This window comes from Diceros bicornis, chromosome 31 (assembly GCF_020826845.1).
Source record: "Diceros bicornis minor isolate mBicDic1 chromosome 31, mDicBic1.mat.cur, whole genome shotgun sequence".
Classification (NCBI taxonomy): Eukaryota; Metazoa; Chordata; class Mammalia; order Perissodactyla; family Rhinocerotidae; genus Diceros; species Diceros bicornis.
In genome coordinates, this window is record NC_080770.1 from 10,633,424 (window position 1) to 10,656,266 (window position 22,843).

At 51.1% G+C, this 22,843-nt stretch overlaps 1 protein-coding gene across 1 annotated transcript; it reads right to left on the minus strand.

The window, feature by feature from the left end:
- Positions 1 to 657: 657 nt before the first annotated feature.
- SCGB1A1 (secretoglobin family 1A member 1) lies at positions 658 to 3,672 on the minus strand. The gene is made up of 3 exons (XM_058526677.1): positions 3,618 to 3,672; positions 1,106 to 1,293; positions 658 to 796 (listed from the first exon to the last, which is right to left on the minus strand). The coding sequence occupies exons 1-3, from the start codon at positions 3,670 to 3,672 to the stop codon at positions 764 to 766; spliced, it is 276 nt and encodes a 91-aa protein (XP_058382660.1). The 3' UTR covers positions 658 to 763.
- Between the last annotated feature and the right edge of the window lie 19,171 nt (positions 3,673 to 22,843).

A 22,843-nucleotide genomic window follows, 5' to 3' on the forward strand; every position in this document is an offset into this window, starting at 1 on the left:
GTTCCTAATCAAGGAATCGAGTCTATTCCTCCCCCCAGCCTTTGTTTCCTAAGTGTCTGACAGGAATGCGATTCCTTCCATAGGTGGAGGGCAGTGTCATGTGCTGTGTGTGACATGAGGGACTCTGACACAGGGCCACCCAGCCTATAACAGGTCCCTACTGCTCTGTCAAAATGCTTGAAATGTCCACCATTTATCTTTGGGAGACGGAACTCTCTGGAAAGCTCCATCTTTGCTTGTAGGCGTATCTGGGTAGTTTAACCACCTTAAATATTTCCTTTTCCACCCTAAAGCAGGATCTCAAAGGGACTAGAAGAAACAGAACAGTTAATTTCATCACTAAATGGTTGGGGGTTGTGGGGGGTCAGCCACTACCCTCTACAGACCCCCCGCCTTCCCCTGCAGGTCAAGTTTCATCAGGGCCCTGGTACTTTTCCAGGTTGACTCTCTGCCCATGGAGGGGAGTGTGTGCTGGCAGCTGCTGTTGCTGCCTGTGGCTAGCCTGGCAGGTGGACTGGAAGTGAGAAACGGGCCTGGGCCCCTTGGGGGTGTGGTTGCATGGCCGTTGCCTCTCTTTCTGTTCCTGCTAACCTTGCCCTTGAAGCGGCGGATCTTCTCACACTAGCAGGAGTTAAAAAAGAGGCAAGGGGACAAAGGTGAGATGCTTGTCTTTTATTGAAGGGAGCCAGCCAGGGCTGGTGGGGACTCATCCTCTGGGCAGTGGCCGCGGCTTCAGCAGCTGGAAGTCTTCAGCTTCTACATCCTAAGCACACTGTGGGCTCTTTATTATTTTGTCCTAAAGCAAAGAAACAAATAAAACCCAATACAATAGTGAATGAACCTTAAAGTTAGACCAAGATGACAATACACAGAAACATCAATGTCCCCTAAGAGGTTCAGTCCCTCTGGGAGGAGCTAAGCTTGTAAAGGCTTTGATTAGTTCTCAGAAGCCTCTTAACAAAAGGTGAGATGACTGTGCCTGCTCCCCCGGGGACATTTGCATTGGGACTCTCCTCTCTGGATTGCAAAAGGGGCCAAAAAGACGCTGCAGCCAGGGACTTGGGGAATCCAGTGCTGAGCAGCGTGAGCGGAGGAAGCCGTGTACCATGAGCTTTATGACGTTCTCCTTGGCCTTCTCGGGGAGGGTGTCCACCAGTTTCTTCAACTGGATCCCGGCATCTTTCATGTCTGCATCAGGGCTGAAGGGTGCCACTGCGACCTCATAACTGGCAGGCGTCCCCAGGAAGAGGGTTTGAATGACACCTAGAAAACTTGGGCAGGTCTCTGCAGAAGCTGGAGCACAGGAAAGAGAAAGCACGTGAATCTAGGCCCCTTTCCAAGCTGGCCAGCCCCCTGGCTGGGCCCGCCCCAGATGCAAACAGCCGGGCCTGTCAGCAAGAGATAGCTTGCCTTTTGGTCAATGGCGTAGAATGTGAGAAATGGTGGCGCTCCAAGCAGTTGGCTTTTGGGCGCTGTGTGGATACCTTCTGGGTTGCAGCCAGCTTTTTGTGGCTTCCCTGAGCCTTCCTTGCACTTCCTGGGTTTGGGTGGGGCAATGTGCCATTTGTTCTTTCTGTTAGAGTTCTAAGCAGTATATTGATAGTAGAAGCTGCTGATCTGATTTCCTTTTTTTTTTTTTTTTGGTGAAGAAGATTGGCCCTGAGCTAACATCTGTTGTCAGTCTTCCTCTATTTTGTACGTGGGTTGCTGCCACAGCATGGCTGCTGACGAGTGGTGTAGATCGGTGCCTGGGATCTGAACCCGGACCACCAAGCAGAGGGTGCTGAACTTAACCACTAGGCCATGGGGCTGGCCCCTGATGGGATTTTTTATGCAGTGTGGGGGCTGGGGAGAGGCCACTGAGGGTTTCAGCTCCCACCAGAAACAGGTCCCCGCCCCCTGAAATATGCAGAAGAGTCACCATTTCCTACTCCTGCTTGCCCCTTCTTCCCACTGAGTCTCAGATCCTGTCCTTGAGTTCTCTGCCTCGTGTGCACATTCGGCTTCTCTGCCTGGACTCCAGGACCCCACCCAAAGTGGCTCCAAGTCAAAAACCCTCTCCAGAACCTAGATCCCTGCTTTGCAACTTACTATGTCATCAGGCAAGTTACTTTATCTTTCTGTAGCTCTGCTTTCTCATCTGTAAAATGGGGATAATATCCCTACTTCGTAGGGTTGTTTTAAGATTGAAAAGAGACCTGTGAAAGGGGCTCAGAACAGTGATTCACACATGTAAGTACTAAATAAATATGGGATATTATTACTGCTGTTATTATCTGTGTGCACACACTTATGCACAAATGCATCCCAGATGCACCCCGGAATAGGATAGGACATATTTCAGTCCTATCTTGCTGAGCCACCCCCTCTGTACAAAGCACCGAGATCTTCTAATTAACATACGTTTCAGTCCAAAATGATGTTATTTCCCTTTAAAACAAGCGTCTCTGCATGACAGTTGTTCCCACTGTCTCTTGGTTTTTGTTTTCTAACTCTTCTCCCATCCCATTTCACCCCAGGGTCAAACTTATTTATTTGCGGGGGGGGGGAGGTGCGTGGGGGGTGCGGCCTGGTGGCGGTTAAGTTTGCTCGCTCCACTTCGGCGGCCCGGGGTTCACAAGTTTGGATCCTGGGCACGGACCGACACACCGCTTATCAAGCCATGCTCTGGCGGCGTCCCACGTATAAAGTAGAGGAAGGTGGGCACGGATGTTAGCCCAGGGCCAATCTTCCTCAGCAAAAAAGAGGAGGATTGGCAACAGATGTTAGCTCAGGGCTAATCTTCCTCAAAAAAAAAAAAACACACACACACACAAAAAACCTTATTTCCTTGAGTATTATGAAACTTTCAAAGTGAGTTCATTGGAATTAGTTAAAAAAATACTTTTTGTTTATTAAAAGAAGAGGCTGATACAGAGTAAAAAACAGTTAGGTGACCCAAATCCTAAAAGATCAGGGGGCTTGGAAGGAGGTGTGATTGACTCTTCTCTCTCTCTCTTTCCCATTCCTTTCCTCTTAGTGACAGCTGCAACCACTCAGAGACTCGTAATCTCCTTTTTGCAGAGGACAAAAATGTTTAGAAAACTCCACTCTGGGTTGGCAGTTTCCCAAAGGAAAGATCCCTTTCTAGAATATTACTCTCTGCCCAGAATGGGAGCCCTTGCCTTGGTTTGAGTTTCTTTTGGGGACATGAGGCCCTGCAGCTCCTTCCACCCCCTTTGGCTGCCAGACTGGTGTGGAGACCCCAAACTTGGAGGCTGCACCAAGTCTCTTGGGGTCTGTCCGAGACGGGCTTTGAGGAACTCATTATTCCTATTCTGTTGGTCGTCAGACACACGCATCTGTGTGGGATCTCCTCCATCCCTCCCTCCAGTCTATTGCATTCCCTGGAATCCTGAGGTCGTTGGCTACTGAAGATGGGATCCTTTTCAGTTTTCCTCAAAGCCTCAGGGCTCTCCTCAAGTTCCCAAGATGGGCTTGTTCGCCAGACCCAGCTTCCTGGCTGGAAGTCAGCATTCCCAGGCCCTCCCAGCGGCCGCCCCCTCTCCTGAGCAGAACTGGGGTGGCAGGGAGAGTTCCTGAGCCTGGCTTGGGGGCGAGGGGTTCTGGGCACTCACCAGGGCTGCAGTAGAGAGCCAGGGTGACCAGGGCGAGGGCGACAGCGAGTTTCATGGTGGATGGGAGGCTGGCGATTGAGGCTCTGGCCCTGTCTCTGTAGCCGGTGGTCTTGTGTGAGATGTGCCTATTGAGATGCCTTCTTATACGCTCCAGGCTGCACCCAGAGAGAGGAGGGCAAGGCGTGGGATCCAAATTATGGGACCACACTATTTACTTGGGCATCGGCTCCGTGGAAAAAGTAAATATTCTCTTTTCCCAACCCAGTTTCTGACCCCATGGAAATGAGCTCACACAATGGGCCACTTGGGAGGGGCGGAACCCAGAGTCCTATGTGGAGGCAGCGAGGGGACTGGAGTCAGAGAGCATGGAGACCTGGCCGCCTGTGCCACTCTCTTTGAACCCAAGCACTGGGGCAGTTCAGAGCAACAGGAACAATTGTAGAGGCCGCCTGGACCCCTCACCCCAGGAGAAATGGAGTGGTGGCAACAGGACTAGGATTCAGGACAACTGATATTCCACTGGCTCCTTCCCTTGCTCCTCTCCCAAGAAGGCAGCTGGACCTCAAGCCTTAAGGGTCACATGGTCCAGAGCATCGCTGTGGTCAGACTTGGGTGAGACCCTGGAGAGAAGCATGTTGACAGATGAAGGACTTCTCCAGAATGCCCGTGAGAAACCCAAGCCCCAAATCAGGCTGGAGAAGGCACTGCTTGGGCTAAGTCTGTTCCCATTTCAACTGCTCTCTTGTCCGGCCCTCCCGATGGCCAAATTTATGGGCGCCCCAGTCCTTATCTCGCTTGATCTCTTAATAGCCTTGACCCTCTTGATGTTTCCTTCTTGAATCGTTCTCTCTCCTGCACTCCCACGGTTCAGTTCTCTCCTCCCCAACCGTCCTGGTTCTTCAGATGTTTGTTCTTTGCTGACTGTGCTTCCGTGTTGGTGGTTCCAGGCCTTGGCCGTAGCCCCCTTCTTGCCTCCCTTCGACACTCCCTTCCTTCTCCAACGCCCGTGCCTTGGAACATGGCCCTGGCCTGGCCAAAGTTGACTCCTAAATGGCCTTCCCGCCTCCTGGCTTGCCCTCCTCAGCCCTCCTCGGAAAGGCCATCAGAATGATCCTTCTAAAACCCACTGATCATATCATTCTCCTTCTTGAAACCCTTTTCAAGCTCCCTTTTGTGGACAGGGTAACATTCAAGTGCAGTTTACAAGGCCCTTGTCCACTAGCCTTCGTGTATCATTTGAGCCTCATTCCTCCACTTCTGCATGGTGATTTAACCCTATCTTGGTATTTGGGGATTCAAGATGTTCCATGTTTTTCGTCATGCCTTTCTACCTTTGCACAAGCTATGCCTCATGCCTGGAATACACATCTCCTACCTTGTTTACTTTTCCAAATCCTATTTGTACTTCAAGATTCAATCAAACGTCTGTTCACTTATTCATTCAATAAATGCTGACACCTACTGCGGAGCAGACACTGTGCTGGGAATTAGGGTGGACACAGAGAGGCGCTGCCTGGAGCTCCTTCAAGAAGAGCTTGCCACCTGGCTGCGAGGAGTGCAGTCAGCAGAGAGCTGCCAGCTGCCAGGAACTTGGGGGTCTGCCCCAGCTGTAGAGAGCTGCCTCACTCAAGGTCATGCCCTTCCTGGGACTGCTGACATCTGGTGACAGAGCAAGGAGGGCAGTTCTGCACCATGTGGGACAACTCTGCTGGCTCCCTTACTCCAACGCTCCCTGCCCAGTTGGCTGAGACTTTGCCAGACCTGCATCGCAGGCTGGCTTTTCTTTCTGTCCTGTCCAGCGTCTGCCCCCTTCCCTTCACAGTTACTGATCCCTAATGATAATCTTACACTCCAGACTCCATCTCGGCATCTGCTTTCATGACAGCATCAACACACGACAGGGATGCAGGGATGAAGGAAGCAGGCCCAGGTCCCTTCTGCTGCGGAGCTTCAGTCTGGTGGGGGAGATGGACAAGGAAATAGGGATGTAAATGAAATACTTACAAGTGTGCCCACTGCTAGGGGAGGACTTAGCAGGGCACTAGGACAAAAAGGAGAGTGAGACCCACTTAGGTGGGGGAATCAGGGTGCTCCTCTGTGAGCAGGTGATTGATGCTGAGGCCCGCAGAGGGAGGGGGTGTGTGCGAAGGGGATGCCAGCACTGAGGCATCAAGTGGGAAGGACCTGGGTGGGCCTGAAGAGCACAGAGGGGCCATTGGAACTTGTGGAGTCAAGATGTTCCATGTGTTTTGTCATGCGTTTCTACCTTTGCACCGTGTACCAGATGTACAGGACTGGCGGGGACCAGATCTCACAGGGCCTCCCACTAAGGTCACGGAAAACTCTGGAAGTTTTTTTTAATGCTTTTTTTTATTGTGTCAAAATACACATAATGTAAAATTTACCATCTTAACCATTTTTATGTGTACAGGTCAGTGGTATTAAATACATTCACATTGTTGTGCAACCGTCACCATCATCCATCCCCATAACTCTTTCATCTTGTAAAATTGAAACTCTGTACCCATTAAACACTAACTCCCCGTTCTCCCCTCCTCCAGCCCCTGGAAACCACCATTCTACTTTCCATCTCTATGATTACACTACTTTAAGTATGTCATATAAGTGAAATCATACAGCATTTGTCTTTTTGTGACTGGCTTATTTCACTAAGCATAATGTTCTCAAGGTTCATCCATGTAGCATATTGCAGAATTTCTTTCCCTTTTAAGGCTGAATAAGAGTCCATTGTATGTATAAACACATTTTGTTTATCCATTTGTCCCTGGATGGACACTGGGGTTGTGTCCCTGTTTTAGCTATTGTGAATAATGCTGCTATGAACATGGGCATACAATCTGGAAGATTTTAATCGAGAGTGATGTGTCTGATTTCTCCTTTGATGAGATGGCGCTGCCTACTCTGAGAGGGATGGGGGTGGGAGGGGAGGTGGCAGAGCAGCTCAGCAGAAGAGATGGTGGGGTTCGGACCAGCCGATGGCAGTGGGGTGAGGATGTGAGAGACACATGGGCAGGCTGGATGCTGGATAGAACAAGGCTGATCAGGGAGAGGGGGGCGTAGAATGAGCCCTGTGGGTTTCCAACTGGGACAGCTGGCTGCATGGGGTGGTGTTCCCTGACCAAGGAAGACTTGGGAGGAATGGGATTGGGGATGGGAACAGAGTGAAGCCTTCTGCCATCTGTGGTTCCCGTCAGTATTCTCTCTCACCATGAGCCTCTACACCCCTCTCTTATGTGCCCACCATATGCTGTTTTGACTCTGCAATTGTTTACTTGTTCAACTCTTTTACGTAATGGTTGCTAAACAGGAACCTGTGTAGCGTGAATTGATGAATGAGGCCTTCGCATCACGTGATATTTGGAGGCTCAGAGGCGCTTTCATGTGGTTAAGAACACAGGTTCTAAAACTAGCCACCCATGAGGAATTGTTGAGTAAGTTACCGTATGTCCGTACAATGTGTAGCTGAAAAATCGGGACAGGAAGACCTTCTGAATGGATAGAGAAATGATCTCCAAGGCAGGCCGCAAATGGAAAAAAAAAGCCAAGGCAGAACAGAGTAAAAAACAGAATAAAAAAGAGCAAAAAGAATCCACATGGGGGTTGCTTGTATATGTATAAAAATCTCTGAAAATGGGTGGCATTGGTTGTTTCCAGGAAGAAGACCCATGTGGAGGGTCACTGAGAGAAGACTTCACTGTAAGCACTTTGGTACCCTTTGAATTTGGAGTCATACAAATATATTATCGATTCAAAACTAATTTTTAAAAAGAACGAACAGATCTGACACGTGCTATACATGGATGAGCCTTGAGGTTGAGCTAAGTGAAATAAGCCAATCGCAAAAAGACAAATGCTGTATGATTCCATTTATATGAGGTATCTAGAGTCGTCAGATTGATAGAGTTGGAAAGAACAATGGTGGTTGCCAGGGGCTGGGGGGAGGAGAACGGAGAGTTTATGTTTGTTTAATGGAGACAGAGTCTTAGTTTGGGATGATAACAAAGTCCTGGGGGTGGATGGTGGGGATGGTCGCACAACGATGTGAATGTATTTAATACCACCGAACTATACACTTAAAAATGGTTAGACTGTAAATTTTAGGTTATATGTATTTTACCGCAATTAAAAAATAATAATAAAAAGAGAACAGGCTCTAGAATGAGGCTATCTGAGTTGAATCCCAGACCCATCGCTTACTAGCTGTATTATCTTGGGCAAAGTACTTCACTCCTGTCTGTCTCGATTTCCTTGTCTGTACAAGGATATCTATTGCATCTGGCCAAAAGGATGAAATCTGTGTAACGCACTTTAAGCGGCACCTGGCATGGAGAACGTATTCAGTGAATGTTATCGAGTATTGTGTTTGCATGTTTCCATGTTGAAGGCGCAAGAGGAAAGCCTTTCAATTCTGAGTTTCCTTGTTCAAGTCTATACACGCGTGACTCTGGTGGGGTGCAGAGGATCTTGGGTAAGCCGTGCTGCTTTCATACCTGGGCCATTAGGATGAGCTTTCCCTTTCTGCCTGCCACCCTGCTGTGTCCCTCACATACACCTGCGGGCTTAGTTGACTCCTGTGTTCCTGACCTGACCCCGGGGCAGGGGTTGGTAAGTGAGGTTATGTGGAGCCAGAGTGCTTCCGAGCTCCACCTGTAGGTAAGCCATGCAAAAAGGCTTAGAATACCCAGGAGTATTTTTACGTCTCCATCCTTGAGCCGTAGAGCAAGGGCATCTCCATGTATCCTCCCCTAAACCAGCTCTTAGAAAGGGAGGGCCTCCCGGACACATGACATGACCACTTAGTTACACAGCCCCAGAGGCCATGCAGAGAATGGCCCAACAAGTGTCATTGAGGCAGTTCATCAGGTCAAGAACCCTAAACACGTCTGTTCCCTCCAGGGCACTCTGTGTGCTGTTCTCCAAGGTTGTGTTATAGGAATTGTGTACATCCTGTTCTTGTTCCTGCCATCTCCCTCTGGATGCTCCTTCTCTGGTTCCAAGGGTCCCAAGACAGGCACTTCCATTCGGGCCCTTTGGAGAGCCTTAAATGGTGGTAGGGGCGTTTCTCTCCCCTGCCCCGGAGGGTACAGAGCAACTGCTTCTCTGACTTGCTTTGTGGGACAGTTAAGCAAAGAGTGTTAGTCAAGGCTCAGAGCTCAGAGCTCAGAGCTTCTTACACTCTAACTCCTGCTCTTCAAATCCTTAAGCCCCACACGCTGTGAGTTCCAGGCCAGAGCCCTCAAGCCTGCCTTAGCACATGTGAGGGCTGGGAGCCACCATTTCTGGCTACCTTTGGGCAGTCGCCTGGTCACTGTGCAAAGGCCAACTGTCTGCGGGAAGACAAGCCACTTGGTTATTAGCACCGTGGCATGGCAGTGAGTTGGCACAGCTCCTGCCGGGCCCCCCAACTAAAACTGTACCCTGTGTTGGCTGTGCCTGGCTCTGGGTGAACCCTCACCTGGAGTGGCTGGAGCTTCAGGGGCAGGGCCTGGCCATAGCTGGGGGAGTGGCCAGGGAGCCCGCCCTGGGCCCAGCCTTCCCCTGGCTTCAGCTGGGAGGGTGTCAGCCCCTTGTACCTGGCTCTGGCCTGTGAGAGGAACAGGAGGAAGCCTCAGCCAGAGCCCAAGGGTGGGAGGGACCCAGGGGATCCAGAAGCCCTGCTTGGGGATTTGGATTATAATGTCTGCTGGCCTCTCCTCCATGCACGCAGTGTGTGTATGACACACGGGTGCCAGGTTGTGACCCATGTTCAATGCCCCTCTGGGAGCCTGCCCAGGTCCCCATCAGAGGTCCAGTAGCAGTGGTAGGTGGGAGGGGCTGGGCCAGCAACAGCCCCCGGCCCATCCGGCCAAAAAGTATCCACTGAGACCAGATGTTTGCCTCCTGGGCTCAGCGCTTGGCTCTCCTAAGGAGCAGGAAGCTGGGGTGCAGCCTGTGCTGGCATCTGGCTGTTTGCAAGTCCCAGCATGGCCCAGAAAACAGGTTGGAGGCCATGGGCAGGCCATTCTGATTCTTTCCATCCTGCTGGGCCACTGCGGGGGGGCTGGTCAGGCCACCAGCTCATGAGGTCAGCTCATGGGGCAAACTGTAGAGTTCAGCCTCCCCCCTCCACCCTGGGCTTCCAGCTCTGTGCTGCTCAGGAAGCAGCCCCTGAGCAGAGCAGATTCTCCCTTGTGGGTTTGGTCCATTCTCTGCTGCCTTGGTGGCCCCTGGGGCTGACCCCTGCATTGACCCAGGACCCCAGCTGTTTTGTCCACTGGCCACGATGCCTAGCGCCTAAGAGTTTTTAGACGACCTAAAAAAATGTCGTGGATCTATTGGCTCCAAAATATAAAAAGAAAATCTCAAAATAGCAATTAATAAATATTTATCTAGGTAACATTATTTCAAGTAGATTACTGCAACTCGGTTCAACTAGGGTGTAGTTATATGTAGATGAAATGACGTTTAAATTGTGGAAAGAAAATACATAATATATTCCTAGGATCAGAATTATTAAACTTATTCTAGTCCTTTCAAAAGTTTATAGTCAAAATTATACTCATTATGAGAAGTATATGTATTTTTTTTTTTGGTGAGGGAGATTGACCCTGAGCTAACATCGGTGCCCATCTTCCTCTATTTTTGTGTGTGGGACGCCGCCACAGCATGGCTTGATGAGCAGTGCATCAGTCTGCGCCTGGGATTCGAATCTGCGAACTCCGGGTGGCCAAAGTGGAGAGCGCAAACCCAACCACTATGCCACTGGGCTGGCCCTGAGAAGTGTGTGTATTTTAATGTGTTTGATGTGATATGGAGTGGGAACGTCAGAAGTAAGAGGGCCTCATGTCCTGCTCACCCAATACCTGCAGCTGTGGTCATAGCAGAGCACAGCAACCATCAGAACAGGCAGGAGGGGATCAAAGGGAAGAAATATCCCAGCTTTTCTCTCATCCCATCCTCTGATCTATAGCCAGAACCTTCTATTGGCCTAACCAACTGGCATTCAGCTAGCAAGGGGGCCTGGGGTTTGTGGTCCTTAGAGGTCGGCCTCCTGGGGCACAGAGCAGATCAGAGAAAGGTGGAGAATGGATGGGTGGGTCCAAAATAGAATAACAAGCACATAACAATATCATTCTGTATATCCAGCTTGGATCCTGCTTTTCCCACTTAATACTATGTCTTGGATATCTGGCAACTCTGGCACTTGTAGATGCACTTGATTTTTTTGTGCTACAGAATATCCCTTTGCAGGATGTAACATAATTTACTATAATGTAATGTAACCAGTACCTTATTGATAGACACCTGAATTGTTTCTAGTTTTGGTGCCATTATAAACCACACAGCGACCTGCATGCCTCCTTCTGCCCTGGGGGTGCTTTCCGTGGGAGAGACCCCTGGGTTTAGACATGTTGCCATTGGTATTGACTTTCCATCCGTTCCAACTACAGAGGGGCTGTTGGTGGTGGACATCAGGGCTGGGATGTGAGAAGGTGTCAGGGGTGGGGGTAGGGGTGTCAACTGTGCTGATTTCCCCCAGGGATCTTGGTCATTTTCCCAGTGCAAGTTGGCCCTCAGCGCGCAGACGAGACAGTAGCCGGCAGAGATGCTGATGTGGACTGCTGAGGAGCATCCTGGGGCACGTCACCCCCCCCCCAGCTGTGAGTTGCCCCCAGGCATGAAGTGAGCTGGCTTTCGCTATTTTGAGGGTTTCAGGGAGGCCTGGAGGTGCGGCAGGCTTCCACCTGCAGGATACGAGCACTTTCTTGGCTCCCCAGCCAGGCAGGTGGATTGAGCTGAAACTTGGGGGTGGGAGGGTAGAGTGGGGCTGGGAGCTGGGATGTCCCTCCTGAGGCTGGGGCACCCAGCAGAACCAGCAGGTTCTTTGCTCAGGGATAAGCTCCCTCCGAGGGGTGGGGACAATCAAGTTGATGGAAGTCCCTGTTCTGCAGGGTGGAAACTGGTTCCCCTCCATTTCACGGGCCAGCTCTGGGGATTTGGGCAGCAGATTTGGGGGTTGACAGCACATGACACGATTCACTTCTTGACCTTTCCCAGGAAGCTCACTCACTTTATTGCTTAATTCTGCAGGTTCTTTGTTCTGTGGTGAGTCACCCATACCCTGCCCTCTACATCTGCCCTCTCCCACCTTCCCTGTCCTGTGCTTGTTCCCACCTGTAGGCTTGGCAGGTCACCACTGGGGCCCCTCTGCCCCAGCACCCTCAGGGTGAGTTGTACGGAGCTCTCAGCCATCATGTGGGACACGAGCTGACATGGTCAGCAGATGTGGGTCACGGCCCTGCTCTGCTGCTGGCCGGCCGAGTGGCTCTGCAGGGCTGCAGTTGTCTACATGCAGAGGGAGCAGGGAGAGAAGACGACTGTGGGTTCCTTCTGGCTCTTGGTCTGAGGCCCAGTGATATCTCACCCAGAGGAGTCTGGTGAGGCCCTGGCCCTGTGTCCCCCACCAGCGGCCTATGCTGTCCCCTCTGAACACCACATCACTTTTGGTCTATCACTGTGATTCAGGGTCCTTGAACACAGGTGTTTATGAAATGAAATAGAACTTCCTTTTATCTATCTCTCTATCTATCTATCTATGTATCTATCTATGTATCTATCTGTGATCTGTTTATCTATCAGCTATTTATCTTTTTCTATCCATTTTTATAACTAAAATAGTTATATTTTATATGTAATGTGTATTTGTCACATAAACATATATAAACATACATTATATATTACATGTAATATTTATATTATGACTAAAATAAAATGTAATTTCAGTCTCAAGCCTTCATTCTGCTAAGGGGATGGAAACTTAGTCTCGGTCATCTTGGGGATCCCCTCTCCAGGGTTGTGCCTAACTTCCAGCACGCTTGTGCAGAACCAGGGAGTTGGTGGGATCTGTGTTGGTGAGGGCATCTGGTGCTTGATGTCACCTATCACCAGCCTGTCCCTTGTTGGCCATCAGTCTGTGTGGGCTGCTCCTGAGCGGTCCCTCCGCACCATCCGCAGGCCTGCAGTTCCCTGCCACCTCGGGGCCTCTCTTGGGTGCACAGGAATCCTGCTGCTGCTCCCGCGCTGCGCCGGGGCCTGGAAATTCTGCTGTGACACCTCCAAAGGCCTGCCTAGACGTATCACACTCCCATTTCTTCTTCTTCTTTTTTTTTTTTTTTTGTGAGGGAGATCAGCCCTGAGCTAACATCCATGCTAATCCTCCTCTTTTTGCTGAGGGAGACCAGCTCTGAGCTAACATCCATTGCCAATCCTCCTCCTTTTTTTCTTCCCCAAAGCCCCAGTAGACAGTTGTATGTCATAGTTGCACATCCTTCTAGTTGCTGTATGTGGGACGCGGCCTCAGCATGGCCGGAGAAGCGGTGCGTCGGTGCGCGCCCGGGATCCGCACCCCGGGGCCGCCAGTAGCGGAGCGCGAGCACTTAACTGCTAAGCCACCGGGCTGGCCCCTCACATTTCTTCTTTAGGGGGTTCTGCCCTCTGCTCCCAGATTCTTCAAACCCATCTGGGTCCTCTGCCACCTCACTAAGGCTTGGTCTCTCCAGTGGCTTACCCAGTGGATTTGATACCTGGGGAAGATAGTTTTTTAACACCTCCCTACTCCAGACGACAAAAATTATTCTCAATAATAACTGTGAAATGAAATGTATAAGAATAAAGGCCAGAAAAGAAATGCACACAGTGATCATTTATTTATTTAAGATCATTTTCTTTCATTGAAATACACACACACACACACACACACACACGTATATATATATAAAATCATGCCAGTGAAAATAAATAGATATTAGAGCACACACATTCTCACATTAAAACACAACTATTTTTTTAATAGTTTGTATATTTACCTAATGAATTTTGATCCTTTGGTTATAGTCTGATTTATCAATATTTTATGTAAATAATTATCCAATTAAATTCACCAATAAGCGAATTTTATAAAACCGAAATATCTGCCAAAGGTAAAATTTAGGCAACTACTAAATTGTACCACTGATGTATTATTTTATTTTTTTGAGTCATCCTTTAGTTCTAAAACAATCAATTGAAAAAAACACATTTCAACTTCAAAGATATTAAAATTCTGTAAAATATTTCATGTATGAGCTAAAATTTTCACTTCCCAAACAAAAATAGTACACCTTATTCTCTTTTACTGTTTTAAACTCAAATAAAACCTCCAAGTGGTTTCATAGGATGACAGAATTGAAGTAATGTGAGTTCTATTTCTTGGTCTTTACAACCACAGGGCTTTCGTAGTTTACTTTGAATTTACGGTTTAAATGCGGGAACGTGTAGCTCACAGGAGTTGGATACAGACCCCGAATCTGAGGCCAGCTCCGAGGATTCTGCACCTTCACGAGCTTATCCTTGACACGAACGCATCAGAGACCAACTGTGTAACTGGGAGTTCTTAGAAATAATTTCCATGTAGAATATAATGTTTATTAAAAGATAAGCAATAAACAAGTGCTAATTTGGAGCTTACATATATATTATGAAAATTCAAGAGAAACCACAACAAATACTTAAAAACTTACAGGAGTTTTTCAGATAGGAGTATTTTATCACTGATGCTTAGAATTGCTGGCACATGGCAATAATATGAAGCATACTGACTTTTAGTGAGTCTTAATCATTGTTTTTAAATCCTGTTACAGCTTGTACCTGGAGTGGGTGGCAGGCCACTGGTTTCAGCAGGGACCACCAACTCATATTAATTCTTGCCCTTTACATTTCTGGCCGCTCTGATAATCCTTTTCTAGCTGGGAGTGCGGTGGGGGAGCTGGAAGTCTGGCTCTTACACAAAATGAGTGCCTGGAGGTCTTTCCATTCCTCTGAAGGCCTAGGCTTTTGAACTGCAAAAGGCAGGAAAAAACTCCCCCTTTCTCTGCCTTCCACTGTCACAGCCCTTCCCTGGGGCCACCTGAATCAGAGGCTGAGCCAAGAGAGGAAAGAAAAATAAGAGGAAAAATAACGTAGCTTAATGTTTCAAAAACGTCTCACCGCAAGTGGACGGCCTGGGAGGAATCTCTTCCACTTGTGCCCCTGGGGAGCTGGGCAGGCACAGGGGGGCTGTATCCCGCCACGGTGGCGAGGCCCAGGTGAGGTCCTTGCTGTCTCTTCAGCCCGAGACAGCTTGAAAGAGGCCAGGCTGCCCAGGCCCGGGCCTCAGAGATCGCCAGGTGGTTCTCAGCGGCTGCCTCTGGCTTGCCCCAAATCTGAACTCTGGGGAATTCTACCTCTATCATCTGGAAGGGCCATAAGGAACATCGGCTCCACCCTCTCTGTTCTGGAGAAGGGGTCTCAGGCCCAGACAGATGCTGTAAGCTATCAGAGATTGCCTAGAACATTAGGGGCAGAGACAGCACTTCAAGACGGCCCTGTGACGCTCTGCCCCACAAGTCTTCCTGCTGTTCTGATCTGCAGAGCACAGCTCGGCCCCTGCTGTTTATCGCTCAGCTCTAAACACGCCCAACATCATATGAGCAAACACGGGTTCAATGCATTTATGCTCTGAACCTCATGGACCCTTGGGGCTTGTAAAAATGCTGAAAAGCAATCACTGCTGGCTGTTAACTTACTTTTCTCTAAAGTCACTGGTCTTTTCGGGGTGGGTTCAGAATGCCAGGAAATATGATAACTAGAGATCACGCATCCCTCAGTCCCAGAGGCTGGAGATGGAGATGCACTGGTCAGGCAGGGACAACTGTGGCCCAGGAGAGGCCTGTGCGGGACAGGTGGCCTGGCCTGAGGGGACAGAAAGTGTGGCTGCTGCCTCTTTGGGCCTCTGGCTCAGCATGGGATGCATGTCCAAAGTTAGGGTCCACAGTGCTCCCCTGAGGTCCATTCTCCCCAGAGCAGCCTGAGTGATGTTTTAAAAATGTGAATCAGATCATGTCACTTCTCTGTGTAACCCTTGGTTTACCACAACACTTAGAATAAAATCCAAAATCTCACCTGGTCCATGCAACCCGGTATGACCTGTCCCCACCTGTCTCTCAGGTCCCATCTTGTGTCACTCCCCTCTCAGTACTCTGCGGCCACACTGGCCTCCTTACCTGCAGGGTACACGGAGCCGGGGCCACGTCCAGGCCTTTGCTCTGGCATCCCCTCTGCCTGGACGCTCCACTCCAGATTATTTCCTGATTGTACCTTCTATCATCGTCATAGAAGCGTCACCTCATGCATCGCCTCTGCCTTCCCTGATCACTGTGTGCCCCCTCCCCAGTCACTTGGGTCCTAGGATCTGGCTTTCTCTCCTTCAGAGCCCTTGTCACCTTCTGGAATGGTCTTGTTGACGTGTTTCCTTGTTTATTATCTGTCTCCCCCCTGGAATGTAAGCTCGATGCTCACCTTTGATTCTCTGGGGCCCAGCACACAGTCGGTGCTTGTTAAATATTTGTTGCATGAATGAACGAGGCTCTGAGCTTTTCACCCTTCGGCCCTAGGCCCCGGCTCCAGCCTCATTTCCAGGTGTGCTGCAGCATTCGTGGGGAGGATGTGTATAACACCCAGGCCCACCCCTGGGGCCTGGCCTCAGTAATGTCTCCATTTCCTGAAATGCACTCAGCTATCTTGTCCCATCTCCACCTGCTGAAATCCTTACCTGCGAGACCCAGGCCAAAGGCAACCTACCAAGTCTTCCCTCACCTTTTCAGGGAGGATATGCCATTGACAGTGACAACAGCAGCAATGACACAGCTACCCTCTGCCAGGGTCCGTGCTGATGCGTTCTCTCATTTAACCCTCACGACAATCCTCTGAGGTAGGTACTATTCCTGCCCCCATTTCAAAGATGGGGAAACTGAGGCTCAGAAAGTCTCCCAAGGTCTTGTAGTCAGCAAGTAGAGGAGTTAGCATCTAAACCCAGGGAAGCTGTCCGCCGTCCACGATCTGCACGCCCTCTGCTGGGCTTGCCTCCCTCTGGCCCCACCTCGCCTCTCCCCTCACCTGCAGCACTGGTCCCTGCGGTCTGCCTGGCGTGAGCCGAGATCCCACTGACATCCCTATCTCGAAGCTCTGCGTCCTCCTCGCTGTTCCTGGAACCTTGGCACGCCGCGAGTCTCCACAACTGTTGCTGGGTGGGATTGAACCTAATTCTGGCCCTTCCCCCCCACCCCAAACCCCTGCCCTTTCTGGGGTGGTGGTGGAGAGGTACTCTTTTTTATCTTTTAGTCTATTAATAATTTTTGACAATAAAAATTGATTCCATAGCAGCCAGCCCCATGGCCTAGTGATTAAGTTTGGCACGCTCCGCTTTGGTGGCCTGGGTTTGCAGGTTCGGATCCTGGGTGCAGACCTATACCACTCGTCAGCCATGCTGTGGTGGCGTCCCACATATAAAATAGAGGAGGATGGGCATAGATGTTAGCTCTGGGCCAATCTTCCTCAAGCAAAAAGAGGAAGATTGGCAACAGATGTTAGCTCAGGGCGAATCTTCCTCACCAAAAAAAAAAAAAAAAATTGATTCCATAGAATTACTCTTTTTTTTTTTTTTTTTTTTTGTGAGGAGATCAGCCCTGTGCTAACATCCGCCAATCCTCCTCTTTTTTTGCTGAGGAAGACGGCCCTGGGCTAACATCTGTGCCCATCTTCCTCCACTTTATATGGGATGCCGCCACAGCATGGCTTGCCAAGCAGTGCGTCGGCGCGCGCCTGGGATCCGAACCAGCGAACCCCGGGCCGCCGCAGCGGAGCGCGCGCACTTAACCGCTTGCGCCACCGGGTCAGCCCCTGATTCCATAGAATTAGATATGAAAATTTGGAAGGAAAAGCAGACTCCGAGCTCGGAAGGGACTGACAGAACTTTGGTAAATAGAAAGCAATGACTGGAAATGTCACGTTAATGTTTTTGGGTAATAACATACTTCTCTGTGGTCCAAACTGCTGAAGACTAAGTTTTAAAATACAATCCTGGCTGAAGGAATTAAGTCCTCTCTTTCCTCTGTAGGGTTGGACCTTTGGTGAAAAGGTCCATGGCCTGAGGCTGGCACTTTTGGGCCATCGTCCTCTCAAGAGACTACACAGTGCGAGTGTGTGGATGTTTAGCACAAGGCAGAACTTGGAGCTTTTTTCTCTTATCCTCAGAGGTCTCATCTGTAAACTGGGGCTTGTGGAGGCCACCAGCCTTCCTCTCAGAGGGGCTGTCAGAGTTCAGTTAGTAACGGGAGGAAGTCAAGGCTTTCCAGAGGCCTTGGCTTGAGTGGTGAGAGGGGATCGGTGTGGGGAAGGGACTGTGGATGGCTGGGCCAAGCTGCTGCCTCTGGGTCTCGTGACCATGTGGGGAGGCAGATGGACAAAGGCGACTGTAGCTCATGGGCAGTCCCCTGGGAGCTGCTCAGAGGAGGGGGAGATGACTTCTGAGGGGATGCAGAGGCTTCCTGGAGGAGGTGTCTTTGAGCTGGGTCTCGGCGGGGGGGTGCTGGGAAGAAGCAAGGTCAGAGCTGGAGAGGTGGGGACCTCCATCACTGTCCTCTCATTCAGCACTCACTTGTTAAGGCCCTGCCACGCTCCGGGCCGGCTGCTGGTTCTGGCGACACGTCCAGTGTGGGAGACAGATGCTAACTGCTATCATGACGGCGTCCATGAAGGAGAGATTCAGGCATGTTGGAGGGATCCCAGGTCGGGGTTCTGGAGGAAGTGTCTTTGGGCGGAGGGAAGGAAGAGGGTGTGTGAAGCTTGGTGGCCGGAGGGCGCAGAGCACCCAAGAGAAGCCAGCATGGCCGAAGCCCATGTGCTAGATGAGGCTGGGGAACTCACGGCAGGGGCCCATCCACACAGAGCCCTGAGTGCCCATGGGGCGTTTGGGTTTAACTTGGTCATAGGACACTACAAAAGGTGTGTAGGGAGCCTGGAGTTGGGCAGTGAGCCGGGAAGGGAGGAAGTACAACCCATGACTGGTGGACTGAGGAGAATCGGGTTTGTTGGATGGCAGAGGTGTATCACTCGCACAGTTCAATTCACTGAGTCTTCTAGAAACACTACACTGGAGGGTGGGTTGGGATTGGGGTGGAGTTTGGTTTCATTGTTATTTCTACTTTGAGGTCATGGCTGTTATGTTTGTTAAATGAATGTGAACGATCCCCCTGACTGGGCTCATGAACTTGGATTCAGACAGGGACGCCGCCCGCACATACACACCCACACAGGCCTGGGACCCGCCCCTGCCTCCCTTGCTCGGCCTGAGGCTGCTTCTCCCCTCAGCCCCACGAGCCCTTGGATCATCTAGCGGGAGAGTCTGCTAGAGAAATGGCCTCCAAGGAGGGATCTTGTGCGGCTGGGCTGGCGACCTGGGGCTCCCTAGACGTGGACTCCTGTTCCGCCTGCCTGGTCCTCGGCTCCTCACCACCCCATCCCTGCCCCACTCTGCTCCACTTGAAATCTCACGGAGCCCTGTCTCCTGTCCCCGCCAGGCCCTGACCTGCTCAGCCTCTGCCCAGAGAGCCTTCACCATGACGGGGAGCTGACCCTTCTCCCCCAACAGCAGTGTGACCTCTGACCCAGTGAACTGGATTACGGGCACTGGGACATCCTAGTGGGACTTGCCTCTGGGCTGGGGGGTTAGGAGAGGTTAATGGGCAGGGCTGGCTGTGTTTCAGGGTGTGTTTGGCCCAGCCAGGCACCTTTGTGACCAGGGCTGAGGCATGGGCTGTAATCCAGCCTTCCTCAGGATAAGTGAAGGATGCACCTGGGAATTCATGCTTTCATTTCACAAATATTTACTGGGCACGGCTGTAGGCCTGGGGGACCAGCTATGAGTACGGTAGGTGTGGTTTCTGAGTGTTCCAGAGGACAAGCTCCCCCAGCTGGAACCCCACAGACACGGGCTCACATCCTGGTGTCCCCACTTGCTAGCCTGGAAAGTCACATCTCTCCAAGCCTCGGTTTTCCCATCTGAAAAACGGGCGTAGCACCTGGTTGGCAGGGTGGTTAGAGAGGGTTAGTGGTGACACGGCTGGTCTTGGACCTTCCTTGTTCCGACCCTGCAGTTAAGCAGCCCTGCGGTCTGGCCCCAGCTCTGGGGAGAGGCTTTCCTGGCCCAGGGGGCTCACAAGCCTTCCTTAGCGAGGCCCCTTCTGCCAGGAGCTGAGTACACAGGGCGGAGCGGGCCCCAGGGGCCACACATCCATTGTTCTCCTTTCCTGGGAGGCTGTCCAGAGACAAGGGGCAGGGCGTCTGGTTTTCTTCGTGTGGCTGTCTCTAATTCCTTTGGCATCTGAGCTGCTTTTCAGAAGGAGTAAGATGCACTTAACTGGTTGTGACCCAGCTCAGTGCAGAGGAAAAAGCGCTGGGCTTGGAATCAGGCAGAGCTGGATTTGAAGCCCAGCTGGGCCACTTGCTAGTTGGTGACCTGGGTAAGGTACTCATCGCCTCTGGGCAGCGAGGGCCCCATTTGGAAAATGGGAATAATTATTTCTGCCCTGCCTGCTCCACAAAGTAGAAACAGATGTGAAAGTGCTTCGTAAGCCATAAAGTATGAAGCTGGGGTTCTCCTTTGTGTTGGCATCGTTGTGGGTGGGGCTCCGCCCGGGGACCTTGCCTCACACAGGAACAGCTAGGCTGCTGCTGGCTGAGCACCTGGCCCACATGTCCACAATGGTTGAAGCAACTCTTGGGTCCATGGAACAGAGTCCCATTTTAGGAGCTGCTGGCTGGGGACCCTGAAGGAAGGGTGTACTCTGGTGGGCGTGGCTTGGGAACAAAGTTAACACAATATTAATAGCTCATACTTACTGAAGTTTCCTATGTGCCAGGCAGACTTCTAAGAATTTTCCATGTATTAACTAATTGATCCTCATAGCAACCCCTGAGGGAGGTTACTACTATTCCCCTTGAACATCTTTAAGGGCAGAAAGGTATTTCAGGAGAGGGCATTGGGTGTGCAGAGGCCTGGGGAGCCTCTTGCATGCTGGGGGCAGTGGGAGGCCCTGCCTGCTGCCTGGAGGAGTCGGCCTAGTGGGGCCTTGGAAGCCAGCCAAGGGGCTTAGGTTTGATACAGTCAGGGGCAAGAATCCTTGGAGGCTCTTGGGTGGGCTAGATGGGACTCTTGGGAGGAGGGGCCGTGATAGACTGGCTGTGGGGGTGCAGAGTCCAAGGAATGAGGTGGGGGTTCAGGTCCCTCATTCTTCTGTCTTCATACTTGAGCATGGGTCCAGCTGCCACCCAAACGGCACCCATGGGAAGCCTTGACGCCAAGAGGGGCTCAGGAGCTGGGCTGTGTGTGGCACAGGGGCTGGAGGTCTCAGAGACCGGGTAGGCTAGTGGTGCAGCCGAGTAGACAGGAGCAGGTCCTGCTGTGCCAGACTGCACCCCATCCTGGGAGCTGACCTCAGGGAAGGCAGGGCAGTCCTGCCTGCAGGGTTTTAGAGGAGCCTGGAGCATTCTGCCCACACTACAGGACAACAATGCCTTCCTGGTGTGAGCCCCCTGCAGAACCTGGTCAGGGGGCTGGCCTCCCCAGGGGAGGGACGATAGGGCAGTGGCCCCAGTGGTCAGAGACAGGAAGCAGGGCTGGCACCTTTTCTCTCAAATAAAATGAAGCCGCTTCCCCCGGACACCACCGCAGAGTTGGCCATGGTGGAGGCCTTCAGTCTGAAAAGTCGGGTGCAAACAGACCGGCGGGGCACTCCAATGAAATAAAGGCAGACGCGTCGCACTCCCAGGAACCGGCCGTCCTCTGGAGCACATCCAAGTCAGGACTTGGGGCTGGGAAAGCCGAGCGTGTGGGAGATTCGGCTCCGCAGGGTGCCCCGCCCTGTGTCCCCACCACTTCTGCTTGAGAGCAGTTGAAACCTGCTGGAACTGCTAAGGATAAGGACAGGGTGGGCAGGGCTTGGGGGAAGCTGCAGAGTTTTCAGTCGTGAGGCGTGCGGGGCGTGATAGCTGCGCAAGAGCCCGAGAGCAGACAGACAGAGATGGCCGGGAAGATCGGGGAGGCACGGGGATGCGGGGTGAGGTCACTGGGGAAGCACGCGGGCTCACAGTGAGCTGCCAGGCTGAGCGAGCCCGGGGGAAGGGAGGGGAGCAGATGGAGGGAGGAAGGGAAGAGCTTGCTTTGGTCTGTCTTACTTTTTAAATGATTAAATACTTGGTGCTTGAACAGAACGTTGGGAGAGAGAGTTCAGGAGTTCAAACCCCCAGGGATCTGGCACTGGGTAGACAGTGGAATGTTGTTCTCGAAGGCAAGAGAACTCCAGCCTTTGTTCTCATGGCACAGTAAAGATTCCTGGATTTGGGGTGAGACTGGTACCTACCTTCGCTAATTAGTAAATACTTCTGAAAACTGCCCCTTGCCCAAGATGCACTTGGGGTAGCTCTTGGCAGGCCTTGGGAAAGGCTGAAGGTGAGCTCAGCTGGGAAGGAAGTGACCTCGGAAGAGGTGGCCAGAGGAGGCCGGAGCAGGAAGGGTGGTGGGCCAGTCCTTTCCTGGTGGCTGCACAGGGTGAACCCACTCCCCACCTGCTCTCCGACTCCAAGTCACTCTTTGCCAAACTTCTGGGTGGGGCCTTGGGCTTCTAGCACAAAGCAACACAGGTTTCCCTTTCCACACCTTAAGCCCAGTTGTGTTCCCACACCCCAGCACTGCAGGCTGCTGCTGCAGAAGGGATGTGGATATTTCTGTTTGGAATGGTCACCTGGCACCTGGCCCAGTGATATGTTCTGGCCAAATGCTCACCTGATCCCACAGGAGGCAGCCTGACCATCCGGGAAAGTGTGACACGGCCTGCCACCCGGCCTTAATATCCAACAAATCAGAGCTGTTAAAAAAGAGATAGGACTTGTTAGAAGAAACCAAGGGCACAATTACACTCCAGGCAGGGGCAGGGTTTGACAAACCTGCCATCAGGGTCCATGCTGAGGAGACTGGAGAAATTTGAATACTGAGTATTACATGGGTGAGTTTATTGACACGGAAAGGTGGATTGTTAACTGAAAAAAAGTTTGAAAAAGCATGTATGGCATGATCTCATTTTGGAGAACATACACACTCACACCCACACACCCACACACCCACACACCCACATGCTTAGAAAAAGATCTGGAAGAATATATCAAATATACCACTTTATCATGATAAAGTGGTAACATTGATATTCACTGCTATAGGAAATCTTTTCCCCTATTTTCTTCTTATTTTTGTTGATCTGTTTTCTCATACATTTAAAAATTTTTGCTATTTTTATTTTTTCCAACTTTTACAATGC

Bases quoted from the DNA above. Each gene is read 5' to 3' on its own strand.
- SCGB1A1 (XM_058526677.1), bottom strand. From the start codon at position 3,672: ATGAAACTCGCTGTCGCCCTCGCCCTGGTCACCCTGGCTCTCTACTGC. The intron at 1,294-3,617 runs GTGAGTGCCCAG...CCTGTGCTCCAG, and splicing joins GGCTCTCTACTGCAGCCCTG to CTTCTGCAGAGACCTGCCCA. The intron at 797-1,105 runs GTACACGGCTTC...TCTTTGCTTTAG, and splicing joins AGAACGTCATAAAGCTCATG to GACAAAATAATAAAGAGCCC.